The 18118-nt window shown below is 39.8% G+C and overlaps 1 protein-coding gene across 1 annotated transcript; it reads left to right on the forward strand.

The window, feature by feature from the left end:
• The first annotated feature begins 654 nt into the window (after positions 1 to 654).
• Positions 655 to 16613, forward strand: LOC107086609. The gene is made up of 2 exons (XM_015377671.1): positions 655 to 1087; positions 3814 to 16613. The coding sequence occupies exon 2, from the start codon at positions 4003 to 4005 to the stop codon at positions 14908 to 14910; it is 10908 nt and encodes a 3635-aa protein (XP_015233157.1). The 5' UTR covers positions 655 to 1087; positions 3814 to 4002; the 3' UTR covers positions 14911 to 16613.
• The last annotated feature ends 1505 nt before the right edge of the window (positions 16614 to 18118 follow it).

Below are 18118 nucleotides of genomic sequence, written 5' to 3' on the forward strand. Positions count from 1 at the left end.
CATCCAGAGCTACACTTCTTTCTGTCATACGCTCCAATTTTCCAGACAAAGTCCAGACTTAAATGCAATGTGGAATCTGTGGCAAAACATGAAAATTGAAGTAAACCAAAGCTTTCAATCATATCTGACTGAAATTACAATGTTGTCAAAGATATAATGGGCATACATTTCAGTCCCTAGATGTGACCCCAAAGCTGGTAAGATGCACATCCTCAAGACAAACTGGAAATTTGGATGGAGAAAATGCTCATTGTTCCAAACGGTCATATGTTCCACACTCATTAGAATTTTACTTGTAAAAATATAAAAAAAATATTTTAAAACCAACCATTGCTCTCAGCTAAACTCTACTTTTAGTTCAACTCTAAAATAACATGATGTGTAGTTTTTGTGTACGATGTGACACATTGGGAAAAAGTTAAAGAGGTCTCAGTTTGTCTTGGCTTCAACCAGCTTTGCTGCAGTGTTGTGGGTGGTGACTAAAGGCCACTTGTTTACAGTCCTTCTTACTGTCAGCTCTGTTCAGTCAGGATGACTACACAGTGAGGCTTCCAGCTATTTATGTCTCCATATTGCAGCCCTCTGGGGGCAGCCCTCACACATCCTTCACCCATTTTAAGAAAATGTAGTTTTTCTGCAGTCTTGCTGAGCATTAACCCACTCTACTTTCTGACTTACGTTCCCAGTTTACTCACAGTTAGCCGTCACTGCTAATGGCCAACATAGCTGTCCAGATTTATAAATAGTTTAGAGGCTGTTTGTTTCATCTGTCTGACACCTGACACTGGAGGATCTTTCAGACCCACATGCTAAGCTCTAGCCCTCATTCTTCGGCTCCATGGTGGACACTCTCTGTGGGACAGCTCCTCTATTTCTGTTCGGTCTCCTGTCCTGAGTTCCAATGCCTGCTGCTGGTCAGATCCTCCGAGATTTCACAGTGGACCCGAAACTGAATTTGGATTATCCTTAGGAAGAGCCTGGATCTTTCAAAGAGTGAATGTGTAAGGTGACAGTCCACAACTTGATCTCTTTTGGGAACGGGGAGTTAATACACAATCCCAAAAATTATGGATAATGAACCAGGAAGGTAAGACTATGAGCTTACTGTGTGTTACATACTAAAACCTAATTATAAGTTAATAAATAAGTACATTGATAAAAGTTGAGCTAAGATCAAATCAAATGGAGAGAATTTATGTAAATGCAAATTCACACACAAAAAAGCCCCCAAAAAATTTTAATCCTAAACTCTTCTGGTTGAAGTTTTCTCTCATCTTCCTGCAATTTGAAAACATTTGGTCAATTCTGTTCTAAAAGGGACAGCTATGACGCTGTTTCAGCCCTTCATGGGGCCAAAGCTGAAATTTACTCGTCTTTGGTGTCGGGTTTTAGAGCTGCAAACCCGTCACTGGACCAAAATAAACCTGTCACAAGCAAGAATGAAAAAAAAAAAAATCCTCTTGACAGTTAGAGAGAGAGAGATTTCTGCTGCATAAAAACACATTTAGAGTAAAGAAATTTCTCATGGCTGGGTATGTTTTTATTCAGATATTATGAAAGATGTGGATTACATTTCCAACAATCTGAATGAGCTGGTTAAAAGGAATTTTTATAGTTAAGCTCTTTTCTTAATTCAAAGTTAGCAGAAAAATCTCCACCAAAGGACAAATAGTTTAAATTGCAATTTATTTAGTGCTGACTAAGCATGTGTGAAAATGTGCATGAAATGAATTTTCTCCAAATCAGAGAATAATAATGATTCATTCAGGATATTCTGAGCAGGTTGACGTCTTCTTGGAATTTGCTCTCCTTTAAGCACGTGACGATACTGAGGTACCTTTAAATCATTGACACTTTTTCTGAAATTCTTAACAAGTTTTCACATACTGTTATAACTTAAACTAAAATTATATTAAAGTTTATAAATAGAGATAAGTGTGAACTGTAAGGCCAGTGAATTAAAGTATATAGACCCACAGTCAGCGTTCAGTTTTTAAATTGTTTACACATACTCACTAATAGTATAACAAATTTTGTTCTCAAAGAATATTTTAATCATAAAAATGCTTTAAAGCAAATATTAAATCTCCTTGATTTTGAAACAAACATTTTGATGACTATATTAAGCGTCATATGAATACATTAAATTGTATTAGCTTTATCTGCTGTTAATTATCTAATCTTACGTCTGAAGACTAAAATTAGAAGTATTTCTGGTACAGCATATTCTACTTTCCACCTGCTGCACTCTCTATAATAAACTGAATGGCTTTTCCAAGACTAGTCTCAAGTAGGTCATACGAGTATTTTTACAATTTCTTTCAGACACTTGTTGCCTAAAACAGCTAAGCTAAGTTAAGCACTTCAAACAGCTCATGTCTTAAATTATTGCTAAATAAGCATCATTATCTGGCTTTAGATGCAAAATGAACTTGTGTGTTTGTGTGTGTTTGTGCTCTGTTAAACCTGCACTGATGCATCTTGATCACCCAAAATAACTCACGTGAGTCTGCCTTTTCTGAGCCTAGCAACAGAGAGGTTTTCTTACCAACATGTCCGTGAAGGTCATGGTGATTGAGGGAAAGGATTTGCAGAGCTGTTTTCAGAACCACATACAGTACATTGCTGCTTAGTTCAAAGAGGGGAAAAAAAATCACTTATCATAAATGAAACATCATATTGACAGAGCTGAAGGGATCTTAGAAAAACCCTTATGCACGCAGCTCCTTAAAAAGGTATTGACAAGATAATTTTGACACATTAGAGCAAGACATAGCAGTGCATTATTGTAAATGGATTGTTGTTGTTTTTACAACTATTTCAAAACAGATAAAAAAAAAGATATAAGTTCAGCATGCCGTTTTTCTTTTTGAGTTAAAACTTAAACCATCTTTGGCAGCAACAACAGCTTTAGGCATATGTCTCTACCTTATGCAAACAGCTCAAACTCAGTAGGAAAGATAGATGTGGGAACATCACTTTTCTTTCTTATACTACCACCAACTCTGATTTTTGATTAAAATTTGAAATCTAAGCCTTTCCAGAACATTTATGCTTTTTGAACTAAACCACTCAGTCGTAGCTCTGACTGTATGTCTGGGATGTGGAGCTCTGTCATATTATCAAGGCTTTTGAAATGCTTACTGGATTGTCCTGAATTTATCTTAGTTAATTTCTGACAAGCTTCCCTGTCCCTGCTTGCCAATGCCTACTGTAATGTTGCCACTATTATGTTAACCTGTGGAGATAGCTATGTTCAAGCTGATGCTCTATATTAACTTTCTTGGCATATTTGAATTATGTTATTGTTTTATAACCAAACTCAGCAGCAAAGCTTCAAAATCTTATCAGTCTCAAATCACGGAGTCTTAAAACTGCTGTATTTATACAAAATTAACTTGCACACAGTGGGTCTCTATTAGAAGACTTCTGAAAACAATTGGTTGCAGTACAACCAATTGGGGGAACTAAAAGTTGAGGTAACTAATAGAAATGCAGAACACACAACAAAATGCACAACTCAGAAAACATCATGTAAAAATGTGAATAAAGTGTGTTATTATTCTTTCACATCACAGCTATGTGCTTCATTCTGTTGGTGTGTCAGATAAAATACAAATAAAATGCATAAATGTTTGTTGATGTTATGGGAGAAAATGAGGAGAAGTTAAAAGGGGGGAATACATTTGAAAGGTGCTGCCTTTCAAGTTTTATATCACACACCATTGTCAAGAATGAAGGTTTTTTTCTTTAAAATGTTTATTGGTTATGTTATCAGTTATAGGCTAATTTGTTTTTATTTTCTTCTTCCAGGACAGCAGCAGATTTAAGGATTAAGTGTGTGGAGCCAAACTGAAAAAGGCAATGCCTTTGGAGCAAAACCTGAACAGAGGCCCCAATCTCCGGGTGCAGCAGCTCCACCAGAAGAAACACCGTGAATCCTTTCGATCTATATTTTCTATTGAATGACTCAACAACTGTTTTGGTCTGTAAGTCTGAATCATGACCTCAGTGGAAAAACGCCGCTCAAGCAGAAAGAGCGGTGGGCATAGGAAGCAGAGCGATGGAGGCTTCAGTGACACGTCGAGTGGAGGTTCCTTCCTAGACGAAACTGATCGGGAGGTCAGCAGTCTGACAGACAGAGCATTCAGAAGCCTTTGCATCGGGGATGAGGCTATTTATAACGACTCTGACCTGAGTTTGTCTTCGCCGAGCACCAACTCAGACAGACAGTTGGCTTTTGGTGGAGAACAAGAGGAGAAAGAAAGAGAGGACCGAAAGAGAGTGGCCCAGAAGAATTTCAACCTCCGGATGCAGCAATATGGACACGAATGGATCACTGGAGGGATCTATGGAGCAGAGATCCACAAAGATCCGCAGTGGGAGGCTCATGGGGATAGGACACTGGGGATGGTTTCTGCCACATTCCAGCACGCCTTAGTGGAAACCTCACAGTTGGACAAGTCTCTGAGGGCAGAGAAGCTGTCCTTCCACAGCAATGGAGCCACAGAGCTACATTCACAGCAAAGCAGAAGCCACTCTAGAGTTTCTTCTCTCATTAGAGCATTTGACACTGACAGGCACAGAGATGGACCGGGAACAGATGATATGATTAGAGAGCAGAATGATGAGCCAAGTTGGGACAAATCTGCTCTGATGAGTATTCAGAGAGAACTTTCTGAATTCTCATGTCAGCAAAATTTTAAAAGTCATCATTTTCATCCTGCCGGGTCATTTTCATGTCGGGATGCCAACTTCTGTCCCTCTGAAGCAGAAAAAATGGCCCAAATATCTCACAGCTACATGAAGTCATCACAGATTAAACACAGTATGTCTTCACAAGTGAACTGCAGCTCCAACTTCTTTATCCATAGTGAGTTTAGTCCCTTTAAGCTATGGAGAGATTATAACAGGTTTCCTTTCCAGGGAGCAGAAGCCTCAGGCTTTATGCATTACTCAGGGTTTCCTAAATGGTATCAGACACCAATGTACAATGAACTTTCTCTTGAAAAACAAGCCGGTAGTCACTGTAGAGAAATCAGACACCCGAGGAGCCACCTTGAATATCCACGCTCCATCTCAACATCCTCTCAGCTTCAGAGACCTTCAGCTGTGGAGAAACGCTGTGAATCTGAGCTGGCAGTTCATCATCATCACAGGAAGTGGGCACAAAGCCTGGGGACTAACAAACTTCCAACCCATCGCCCGTCAACTGCGTCGCCCTCAACTGACATGTCTCGACGTGTCAGAGACACCATCAGCTCTGTCAAAGCTCTGCAGCAGAAGGTTAAAATGATTTCAGAGCATGAAATGAGCAACCAACATGGAGTGTTCAACAGCACTGAAAGCTGGATTTACTCAGGCAACAATGCATTGCCAGTGGGGACTAATGTTGTCAGCGATAACACAGTAAGTTCCTTTAGAACTGGTCAACTGCTGACTCCTTCTGTCCAAAAACATCAGGACACAGAGATATCTCATTTACAACAGTATGAAGTGTCCCCTCAACCAGTCGAGCATGCTCCAGTGCGAGCTGAAAGCAGAGGAGCAACTCCAGAGGTCAGGATGTCCAGCTACAGATCCCGAGCCTCAAGCCTTCTCTTTAACCTAAAAGACAACAGAAAAAGAGTGAAAAGCACTTATAGTCCAAACAAATTTAAAGGCTTTGATACACTGGAGAAAAACCAACAGCCTTCTATACAGGAGCCACATGAAATTGCATTCACTGATTCCAATATTCAGTGTCTCCAGCAGGAAATACCTAGAAGGACAAATGCTTCTGTAAACAAGTATCACATCCCTGGACTATCACTTACATCCCAGACTTCTCATACTGCCAGTGTTAACACAGGCCAAGATCCAGAAAACACTGAAATCAATTACCAGGCATCACAGATGCAGGGTCAGATGGGTTACAGCTCTGGACTCACTAACTCCATGCCTTCAAGTTACTGCAACAATCAGTTGTTAGGAATTGGGCAGAATCCCAATCAATCTCTTGCAGCATTTACTCCTTATAGCCAAGAAACATATGGATCTGGAGAAGGCAAGCAGCCTTACTCAGCTATGGACACAGTAAGACTGAGTGTTGGCAACAACCAGCGCAGTTTAAATAACACTACAGGAAGGATGTCCACAAAGGGGGAGAATCTCAAAGAAAGCAAACTAGATCACAAAAATATGTCCCTGCAGGATAACTGGAGACAAACAAGCAACCAAAATACAGAAAGCAACCAAATCAAAACCAGTGTTTCGCCAATGAGAAAGAAAACATGGTCTTTCATAGACGGCTCAAAGCAGGAAACTCTGGAAGGTAGAGAAACAAAACAGTTAACAGATGCAAATTCGATACAGAATCACAAAAGAATTACCAATCAATATGACACAGGCATAAAAAATCTTGATTTTACATCAGACAAAGGAATAAACATGCTAACAGCAGACCATATTAAACAAAATATACCAGTTCTAAATGAGAAAATACAAACTAAATCGGATTTTGAGAAGGAAAATTCAGCACTTTTAATCCCAGGAAATGCATTTACCAACACAAAGGCAAATCAGGTAAAGGACATACCGAATGTGGACATCACATGTGAACAGGTTGAGGAACTCCACATGAAGCCACAATGTTTTCCAGCAGAGCTAGCCAAGCCCCAACAACAGGCTCATGAAGGGACACCCAAGAAAGAACAACCTGGGTTTATTTTAACAGGGCAAACTGGTTTAGAGACTATCAAATTACCAAAATCAGAACCAATACAGCTGACAAATATTAAACAAGTCAAAGAGGAACATACAAATACATTTGAGAAGAAAGATCAATATGGAAATAAGTTACAAAACAAATGGATTAGGCCCAATGAAGACAAGCAGATAGAGGATGAAAAAGAAATGGTTCGGAAGCCAAAAGACAAGTCAACAAATAGCACGAAGAAAATCCCTAAGATGCTCAAAACAGAACAAGCTGAAACAGAGAAGCTAAAACAGGAAAACATAAAAACTGAACTGGCAAAGACTGAGACGCCTGAGAGGGTCGGAGCCAACCAAGTTAAATATGATCAGCCCATTAGCGTGCAAGCAGAGGAAAAACAGCGAGACACAGAAAAAGCTGAAGGAGAGCAGATGAAAGAGAAGAAAATCAAGAATGAAAAAGTGGAAGCAGAACAGATCAGATGTGAAGAAAAGGAGCAGAAAAACCAGTCACAAACTGAAACACTAGACATGAAGCAAATGGATGCTGAAGTGCTAGAGGTAAAAAAAAAACAAATAAAAGGAGAGGATGTCAGAGAAGCTGGGGATGAGAAAGATTTAAGTCATACATGTCAAATTAATTCAGAGCTGGCTACATCCTCTACATGTAACAGTGAACACACAAAGGTACAGATAAAAGGAAAATTGGAGCAAAAGGAATCCAAGCTATCGAAAACAGAAGACCTGCTCGAGAGGTCAGCTAAACTCCAAGCTCCACAACAAGACAGGCAGGAACCAGACAGAGTGGAGCAAGTTAAGTCAGAGTTAGCTAAAGCCAAAGCAGAGTTAGCCAAAATAAAAGAGAAAATGAGAGGAGAGCAAAAAGAAAAGGTTAGAAATATTCTTTTTACTGATGAAGAGGGTACCTTGAAAAACCTTGATCATATACATACAAATACTGTTAGTAATGCAGACAGCAAAAACCAGAACCATCCTATAGAAATGCAAATCCATGCAATTCCAAATGATTATGAACGGCTTAGGGAGAAATATGGTTTTACTCAAGCAGTGTCAGCAAACAGCACCAAAGTGTCAGTCACAGAAAATGTTCTCTCAAATGATGTCAACAAGACCGAAGCTGAGTCAGGAAATAATTCAAAATCAGTTAATGGGCCTTCTTTAAAGAACTTTATTTTGACATCACAAACAGAAAATAAGGAATGCGTCAGAAGTTTTGGGGGCAATGAGGATACAGGAAGTCAGTTTCAACACAATGATGCATTAAAAAAGACACAGTTATTAAGCTCTCACTCTCACCAAAAAAAATTGAAGGATACATCTAACAATGTAGCAGAGAAATTGAAGGAAAACACTGCCCCGAAATTGGAAAAAATAAATGTTTTTAAAGACGTAGCTCCACTGCAAAAAGTATCTGCTTCGGTTAAACATGAAAGAAATTCAATTGATCAACGTACAAACTCAAGACTAGATATGGCTGTAACTCCACCTAGAGCTTTATCTCAGAAGGAGAAAGCTCAAACTAAGCAAGAGATACTGACTTCCAAAATAAAAGCTCATGCTGAAAAAGAGATCTCTGCGATAAAAGAAAAGACCTTGTCTTTACCAGAAGGTTTTATTGGTAAAAGTTCCACCAAGCACTTAGCAAACGGTCAAAGTGCTAATGTTCAGCAGAGGCCTTTTTCGCAGGAGGTGTTTAAGAAGCAAAAAAACGTGGCTTCTAATAAAATCACACCAAAGCATCAAGTGGAGCCCTCAGAGGTACAAAAAGAACCAACCGCATTTGCTTCATCTTTGAGCGATGATACAGCAGGTCATGGTGATTCTGCCGACTGTTTAGAAGAACCAACTAATCAACTAACAGGGACAAATGTGAGTAAAGCCTTGAATGGGCATATGGAAAAAGAAGGAAATCTCATAGAGACATCTGAAAAACTGCTGATAGAAGTCAAAGAGGAAACTCCTTCCAAAACAAAAGAAGACCTAGCACAAAGTACAAGTCTGTCCAAACCAGTGACTGTAGTGGATACCAAAACTAAAGAAGCAGCTTGCAGTGAGTCAGGACTGGTTGCGAGTCTGAATAAAAAAGAACCTTCGCTATCAAATGACACTGTACAGATTATGGGCATCATGGTTACTGTAGTAGAAAGAGAACCGATGCAGAGCACTGGCTCCCTAAAAGACGATGTGGAAAAACAAACTGCTGCAGCAAAAGTAGATTGCAATAAACCAGAGAGAGGCAAAGAGAATCCCAGCCACAAGGAAGCAGAAGAAGATAAGCATACCCTTGTTGAGCATAATCGTATAAAACATATGCAAGAAGCTTTAACGTTAGAGGTGATTGACAAAGAAGTAACAGCTGAAACGACAGATCTCAGACTTGATGCAGAACATCTAAGAAAAAGACAACCTGAGGCAATGGCTGTATCATCCAAAGATAGACTGTTGGACCAAACTCAACACCAAAGGGAGAAATTTGTAGAGGAAAGAAAGGATGCCACAATTGAAATATCAAAGGAAAAAATGTCAGAAAACTCTACAGAGACAAAAAGAGAAGATGATGAAAAGCAACAGAAAATGCAAAAAACACTTATAGGTGAAGTGTCTCATGAAAAAGTTAACAAAGCTGAAAATAATTGTCCCGTCAAAGATGATACAACTGGTGAAATCCTTTCCAAAGCCAAATGTGCACCAACACAAGAAGATAACATCTGCCCCTCTTCCTCATCGAGCTTTTTCAGCTTTGGTAGTCCCAGCAATAATCTAGTCTTGAATGAAACAAAACATGTGTCTCAGAACCTTCAATCAAATGAAAAACACAATGCGGAGCATAATAAGGAAGATACTAGTGTACATATTGGCAATATTGCTATCAGAGTTATGCCATCTGGAGGTAAAGAAGATCATGTGGGTATGATGGAAAAGATTAAGATCAAAACCATTTCTTCAAGTAAGGATTCTTCCTATAAACAGTCACAAGTTGCAACATCTAGTGGAGAAAGAAAAGCAAAGATTTCAAATACTGGAAGCTGTTCTGAAAACTCAATTCCGGCAAAGAGTGCGGAGAGAATAGAAGACAATCTGGAAGAAAAATTAGCTGTACAGTACATTCTCTCGAGTGTGAGGAAACTGTCTGACACACTGAAGGCAAGTGATAAACAGAACAAAGAAAATACAACCAAGGAACATATTGAAACTCAAGGCAAAAAGTTTGATTCAAGTGTACAGCTAATAGAAGCAGACTATTTTCAAGTACAAGGGCCAGAAGAGACAAGCGATATGTCTCAAAACAAGATTAGACCTGAAAATGGTTCAAAGGAAAAGGACATTCAGCAGTTATTACCAAGCAAGACAATGATCAGCAATGAACTGCATGAGGATCAAAAAAGTGATGTCTTTGTGTTTACTGTTGATCAGAGTGAAAGAAAAGCAAATCAGTCATTTTTAGCAAAAACTCAAGGGGAAAACTTGACAAGAAAAACAATGGAAAATGAAGTTAATATAGTTGCTTCGAAACAGACTGATGGTTCCACGGAGAGTAGAGGTGATAAAAAGATGGAAGCAGAGCAATCTCTCACTACCACAAAACACAATGAAGAGAATCGGGTTGACTCCTCTGTGAAGGAAAGGCATAATTTAAGTAATAAACATTTAAGAAACACACACTTTGCTAAAGAAAAATCGGAGGTTAAACCAAAACCAAAAGAACGAGTCTGTGCAGTTCCTGAGATATCAGCTATTGCAGACTATGCCAGGTTAAAGGTAATTGTTTCAGAGGATAAAGAAGACCTTCAGAATCAGCAATTACCACCAAACAAAAGGGAAGGGTTCTTCCCACTAATTCAGACCCGTCATAGCAGATGTCCTGTGTTTACTGACGACCCACAGGACCGTTCTATGAAAACCCAAAGCTTGCCAAATAAGACAGAGATAAGTGCCACAGCCAATAAAAAGCCCAAATCTGTAGGATTTCCAATAATGGAGAAGGAACACAAAAAAACTGGCATGTTTAAACTAGGAGATAAAGAAAAGCAAGAAAAACTGAATGCCAAAATTAACATAAGTTCTTTAGACAAAAATAAAAGTGCTGAGAATCAAACTGATATAAACAAGTCAACCTCAGCTAAGACAGAGCTATTGGTACAAGCAGCAGAGAGACATCAAATGAGTGCAAATGAAGAACAGCAACAGAGGAAAGCCACACATGAAGAACAGAGAAGAGTGACGGAGGAGCAGCAAAGGATGTCTGAACAAGAGGAGCAACATAGGAAGATCACAGAAGAAGAGAATATCAGACAAACTGCGGATGAACAACAGGGAAGAGCAGCAGAGGAACAGCAAATGAAGACTGAACGAGAGGAACAACAGAGGAAGCTTGCAGAGATCAAACAACGGAAAAGAGAAGCACAGGAGCAGGAACTGAAGGATGTGCAATTTGAGGAACAGAGGAGTATTGCAGAAGAGCAAAGAAAAGTAGAACGGAGAAGAGCAGCAGAGGAACAGCAAAGGAGGGCTGCACAAGAGGAGCAACAGAGGAGCATTGCAGAGAATGAACGAGAAAGAAGAGCAGAGTGGGAGCAGCAAAAGAGGGCTGCTCAGTTAGAGCAACAGAGGGGAATTGCCGCAGAAGAGCAAAAAAGACAAGCTGCACATGAGGAACAGAGAAGAGCAGCACAGGAGCAGCAAAGGAGGGCTGCACAGTTAAAGGAACAGAGGAGGATTGCAGAAGAAGAGCAACGAAGAAAAGCTGCATATGAGGAACAGAAAAGAGCAGCATGGGAGCAGCAAAGGAGGGCTGCACATTTAGAGGAACAGAGGAGGATTGCAGAAGAAGAGCAACAAAGAAAAGCTGCATATGAGGAAGAGAAAAGAGCAGCATGGGAGCAGCAAAGGGGGGCTGCACAGTTAGAGGAACAGATGATTGCAGAAGAAGAGCAAAGAAGAAAGGCTGCACATGAGGAAAAGAAAAGAGCAGCACAGGAGCAGCAAAGGGGGGCTGCAAAGTTAGAGGAACAGATGATTGCAGAAGAAGAGCAAAGAAGAAAGGCTGCACATGAGGAAAAGAAAAGAGCAGCACAGGAGCAGCAAAGGGGGGCTGCAGAGTTAGAAGAACAGAGGAGGATTGCAGAACAAATGCAAAGAAGAAAAGCTGCATATGAGGAAAACAAAAGAGCAGCACAAGCGCAGCTAAGGAGGGCTGCACAGTTAGAAGAACAGAGGAGGATTGCAGAAGAAGAGCAAAGAAGAAAGGCTGCATATGAGGAACAGAAAAGAGCAGCACAGGAGCAGCAAAGGAGGGCTGCACAGTTAGAGGAACAGATGAGGATTGCAGAAGAGCAAACAAGACAAGCTCCACATAAAGAGCAACAAAGAAGAACACCAGAGGAGCAGCATAAGAAGCTTGGAGAGGAATCACAACAGACAGCAGCAGTACAAGAAGAATTACAGAGAGGAGCAGAAGAGGAGCAAATAAGTCTTGGACAAATAATACAGATGAAGGAAGGTGCATATGAACACCACAAAGGGAAAACTGAACAGGAACACCAAAGAGCAGCAGAAAAGCAGCTAAGCAGAGCATTGCAAAATGAACAACAGAGGAAAGGAATAGAAGAGAAACAAAGGAGAGCTTCACAATTAAAACAGAGCGAAAAAGAACATGAACAGCAATTAAAAACTGCAGAAGAGAGGAGGCAAAGAAGAGAATGGGAGCAACAAGAGGGAGTTGGTCAAAAGGATGGACAAATTACAGTTTTTCCAGAAGAACATAAACACAGGGAATTATATGACCAAAAAACAAAATCCACACACAATGAGCAACAGAGAACAGCCCCTGAAGAGCAACAGAGAAGAGCTGTGCAAGAGGAGAATCAAAAGGAGGACTTAGAGGAGAACTGGAAGAGGGTTGCACAAGAAAAGCAGCAAAGGATACCATATTTGATTGAAGGGAAAATACAAGTTAAACAGGTCAAAGAGCAAACACAAGCACAGGTTGAAATGGAAACAAAGGGAAAACCAAGAGTGGATGTAAATGCTGGTTTGATTTCAGAGAAAGAAAGCATCAAACAGATGCAGGAACATAAAATGCAGTATCGTATTGAAGAGACAAAGAATGAAGGCGAAAAGGAGAAATCTGGAAAGTTGGAAAATGATAATAAAACTGCTGAAAAGGAGAAAATCATGAGAGAAAATAGATTACAAAAACATGTCAAAGAAAGTGTTAAACCACAAGATTTTACACCAACAAAAACAGAATATGACACTGATGTTGAAAAGATGAAAGGTGAGAAGTTAACATCTCCAAAAGACAAAGCCAGAGACCTTCCTATGGAGATGGAAAAAAAAATCTCACAGAACACGGATGCTCTGCAGTATTACGCAATCACCTCAAACAACAGAGAGAAAACACCCAGGGATAGACAGTTGTCCCCCACTTCACCATTACAAAATCAAAATAAAAAACTACAAGAGCCTGAATCATCCAATAACTTGTTGTACCACACTAGACCTCAAAGACCTCAAGCTGCTGCATCCCCAGCTCCATATCTACCTCGTTCCAACACCTCCTCTCCTGCTCTTGGTGCCAAGCCTTTAATGTTTAGAGTAAAGGATAACACCATCCGAGGTTCCTCGTTCACAAAGTCAGTGAAGCCACGTTTCCATAAGAACTTCGGAGAGGATTTCTTAATGGGTTCAACGTTGGATGGAGGATCAGATAAAACAGGGGAAGACCAGGAAATACTTAGACAAAATCGAGGGACCCCAATTAATCGCTTTGCTGCTATCAATGACTCAGCAACTGCTCTGCTGTCTTCATCACAGGATAACTCAAACTCTTTGCATCATCTTAGACCATATTCTAGGAGAAGTATGGCAATGGATGATGATGAATCCCGCTCTGTCATTAGTAATATGTCAGAAGATGTGGAAAGCTTTGCTACCAGTGCAGCTGATCTGACCGACATGCAAGGCCTGTTTGACTTTGACAGACCGGAATCAGCTTGCAGCTTCAGCAGTGATATTTCTCGTTCTATGGGCAAACCTCCAGCTGTTCCACCAAAAAGTGAAAAGGCCTTGCGCAGAGCTCAAAGGTTAACCTCTAGAAGAATAAAGAAAGAACTCTCAAAGGTGGCAGCAGAAACTCCTCTGAGAGTTGGGAAAGACGATTCCAGGTTTCCTTCTTCATCCCAATCATCCAATGAGGTATGCTCCTCCAACTACCATGCTGTGGCTTCTCCCCACTTTACTCCACCTGTTGCTGTTGCTCTTGCCCCAGCTCCAGCTCTTGGGTCTAGCTTGCATTCTTCTCATAAAGATCACAAATCCTCTCATCACTCTTTTCATGCCTCTCCTCATGCCACTGACCCCATATCTATTCCCAGTTCCTTGTCTCATGCTGGCTCTGCAGTATCTCTTAATGCTTCTAGTACTGCTTCCAAACCTGTTGCCCTTCAAACAGTTGCTCATGTGTCTTCTTCTCCAGCTCTCCATCACGTCAATCTCCCGGCCACCTCAGTGACACAATACCATGTTGAGTCAGCCAATTATCCTCAATCCTATCCATTGACGCAGCGCAAGGTTCTACAAGACCCGGGATCGGGTCAGTACTTTGTTGTGGATGTTCCTGTTCAAGTAAAAACAAAGACTTTCTTTGACCCAGAGACAGGAAAATATGTTCAACTGAAAGTACGCCAGACTGGTCTAAACATTTCTCAACCCCAGCTTCAACAAACCTACCAACAGCCTCAAATCCAACCACAAATACATATAAGGCAACAAAAACAGCCCCTATCTATTAACAGTAAGCCATTCAGTCTATATCAAGACAATAATGGCACTTCCCAAAACTACCAGACAGCAGTTGTCAACTCTGTGCTCCCGAGCAACACATCAGTCCTAGCAACTCAACAGGTCTTAAGGCAAAACCACAGCTACGGAAATCCTGAAGTAGATCAGAACTCTGCTGGGCATCGCTACAGTCCAGAGAAGACACCATACATGGACACGGTTAATGACGTCACCAAAACATACAATTTGGCCAACAGCACAGAGGACACATGCAATCCTTCGATCCAGTGCGACAGCCAGCTTGATAAAAGTTCTGTTTGTGAGAACGACCACTCAGCTAATTCAGAATATCAGTCCCGCCACATCATAGCCATAAGTGAGTTAGAAGATTTCATGGAGGTGTCTGACTGGTGACAGCAAAAAATGACATAGATTTTAAAATCTATTTGCCAAAATGATAAATGAAACAATGTATAAATGAAGATACATATTTAGAACAACCTCCTTAGTTGAAACAAATCTTGTTTTTGACTAAAGTTGTCATGGTGACATGCTCTTAAACTGCTGATGATGTCTTTTTCAGAGATTAGATGTTCTATTCTATATTTATTATCCTATATTTATTGTTACCATTCCACTTGACTTTGAATGTCAGAAGCAAACATATGTCTCCTGGAATTACAGAATCATCCATATCTCATTTCCTCATGCGGTAAACATACCTTATATATACAAATTGCAAACCCCCTTTTGTGAAATGCTTTTGTCCTTGTAAGAAAATGCATTTGTACGGCATTATAAACAATGAATGGACTGATTTACTTTCCTGTTGTAAAAGCCTTGTAATGCATGAAATATTAACTCTTTAAAGCCAAACATTTACAAATGGTATACAACAACTTTTTTTGTGCAGCAACAGTGTCAAAATAAACATGGTGACATGCTAGTGATGAGGTGTTGCTGTTTTAAAAGTTATACAGTAGTCTATTTTTGAAAGATGGATGTTTCTAGGAGTGCTTTTGTGTTGCTGTGAATGTAGCATGTCAGGGACTTTTTTAGACAACAAAAACACCTATTTCCCATCATGTGGATGTTGAAATGTTTCTTTTGAGGGTTTAAAATAATAATAAAAGAATCTGGAGGATTTCTGAAATAGATGTATTTTATTTTTACAATTTTGTTTTTTTCATAAGTGAAAGCCTGTATATGTAAAGCTTTTGATGATGGTTTGTAAGTTGTTTAAGTCCTACTTTTTGATGGATGGCTGGCTGGTGGAGGAGTCTGCATGTGTGACAGGAGTCATTGGCTTAATTGGAATACCTTTCATCTTTTGCAGGGTCAACAGTTAGAACTCTATCCAGGGTAGGACAGGAGCTCTTGAACTGCTGTGCTGAATCCATACAAGCTTCAGCCTTACAGAGGTCATTAAGCAGCAGATGTTAACATAACTGACACGGGTCAAAATCGGACTACACCCTTATAAAAAAGAACTACAAAAAGCTACATAAATATAAAAAAAAATGACTGAAATGTCTCGTTATAAAACCCAAAATATATGAAAATTTATGAATTGGCTTGTGTCACACGTATTACATGTGAGAAGATAACGTTTTTGTTAAACTCTTTGAGGTAGGCTATGCTGATGCAATCTGTCTCATAATGGATTGTGTGAATCTGTAAGGTTCTTAGTAGTGAACAGGGACAATAGGAGTTCCCTATGCTGATGTATTCTCGCAAGAAAGCCTAGTGCTTCATCCTGCTTGCTCCTTCCTAGCTGCATGCACTATTTGGATAACACTTATTATTGTGACTGAGGACCCACTCCCACTGTGGCTTAAGTGTCATTGCCAGTCTTGAATTTCATCCATTGTCCACTACAGTTATCCCTACCAGACGATTTGTTGTTTCTTTGTTGACGTGATTCACCACCTTCAGGACAAGTAGTTCCCTTCCCAAACTGAGGGTGGCTGTAGTGATACTCTCAAGTGGAATGTCATAACAAATTTGACATTTTACCAGTTAGTCCAACCATTAACTGACAACTAAACACAGCATTAAATACTCACATCAATGTACTAACATTAAAGAAGAAAAATACAAAATTAATTTCTTTTGTGTTTTATGGGAGAAAAGGGAAAGTTATGTTCTTCTTCAAGTCATGTATAAGTCTTCAGTGTAGATAAAGATACAGGACAACTGCTCAACAACTTTCATTTGTCTATTATGCAGAAACAAATTGTTAAATTAGACAACATATGTGTGTGGTGTGGCTATGGCACTCTGGGAGTAACAATTTGACTGTCAACATTTAGATAGGAATAGATACAAAAAGCCTTTGGCCAGTTACCTAAGTAGGTAGATGCAGCAAAGTAAAACACTACAGAAAAATGAAAGAAACTGTTTACACTTAATAAAACAGTGAGCCTGAAATGTGTTCCATCATTTGTGGATTTAACTGAAGTTATACAATCATATTGCTCATAGGAAAACCTAGTACAGCAGGAAACATCATGGGAGAACTAAAATATCTAAACTCACATGAGAGAAGCAATCTCAGACCAGAACAATAAAGTACATATAGTACTAAACAACCTTCAGACGGAACAGAATAAAATTAGATATTTTTTTAGGGTATTTTATCCTGTTTTTCTTTCTTTACAATTAATACAGTATTTAATTTCCTAACAGAAAAAAACAACTTTAGTCTACTTCAAAAAACAACTAGAGTAACCATACACATAAATAATACTGTATAAACCATATATTGTTATGGTCTTGCTTGCATATTACATATCCTTGTCTTACCAATAAAGGGCCTTTATCTGTTAAGTTTTATAATGGATGTGCTGTTGCTCCCCTGAGAAGTAGTTACCTGCTTTGACCACTGTAGGGCAGAGGAGAGCAGATCCCAAACTTGAGCATAGGATACATGAGAAGGATGTTACATGGGGAATCTTTAATGAAGTATCACTTTAGCACATTTAAACACAACCTTTAATTCGTAACATCTGTGATATTATGACTTAGGTTTAGGATCCATAGTGCACACTCTAGATAGCATCTGTGTGTACATGTCCTAAAATTTAAGTTTAGATGGGATTAAAAACTCTAGGAACAAAGCCAGCACACTTTCCACTGATTCCATGCCTTTCATAAGAATCCTACATACTGTCTGAAGGGTTAAATGTGTTGTGTAATTTCATTTGGCTTTGGCAGAGCTGAAAGCCAGCAGAAACCCTGGCTCAGCAGTTTAGCCTGCCCAATAAAGCAGCAGGCTTCATACCACTGGGACAATCTGACGACCGCAGCCAGAGACAAGCCCATGCCACTCTGTCCAGCAGCCGGAGACACAAAGACGTCCCGCTTCTGTGTGTGCATGAAGAGAAAGCTTCAAGAAAAAAGAGTACATGTTGTGCTTAGACAAACAAAAAAAATCTTTTTGAATATGCAAGAGGGGCAAACCCTGGGATAAGATAAATCCGTCACCTATGTGTTTTTGGGTGTTAGGCCGTGATCCAACACCCACTCTCAGGAACACAGGAAATGACATTTCCTACGTTTAGGAGGACACACAGGGAAAGGCAAAGAGAGGTTGACTGAGACATTTAGAGGGGAGAGCGAG

This window comes from Cyprinodon variegatus, unplaced genomic scaffold (genome assembly GCF_000732505.1).
Source record: "Cyprinodon variegatus isolate N-32 unplaced genomic scaffold, C_variegatus-1.0 Scaffold157, whole genome shotgun sequence".
Lineage (NCBI taxonomy): Eukaryota > Metazoa > Chordata > Actinopteri > Cyprinodontiformes > Cyprinodontidae > Cyprinodon > Cyprinodon variegatus.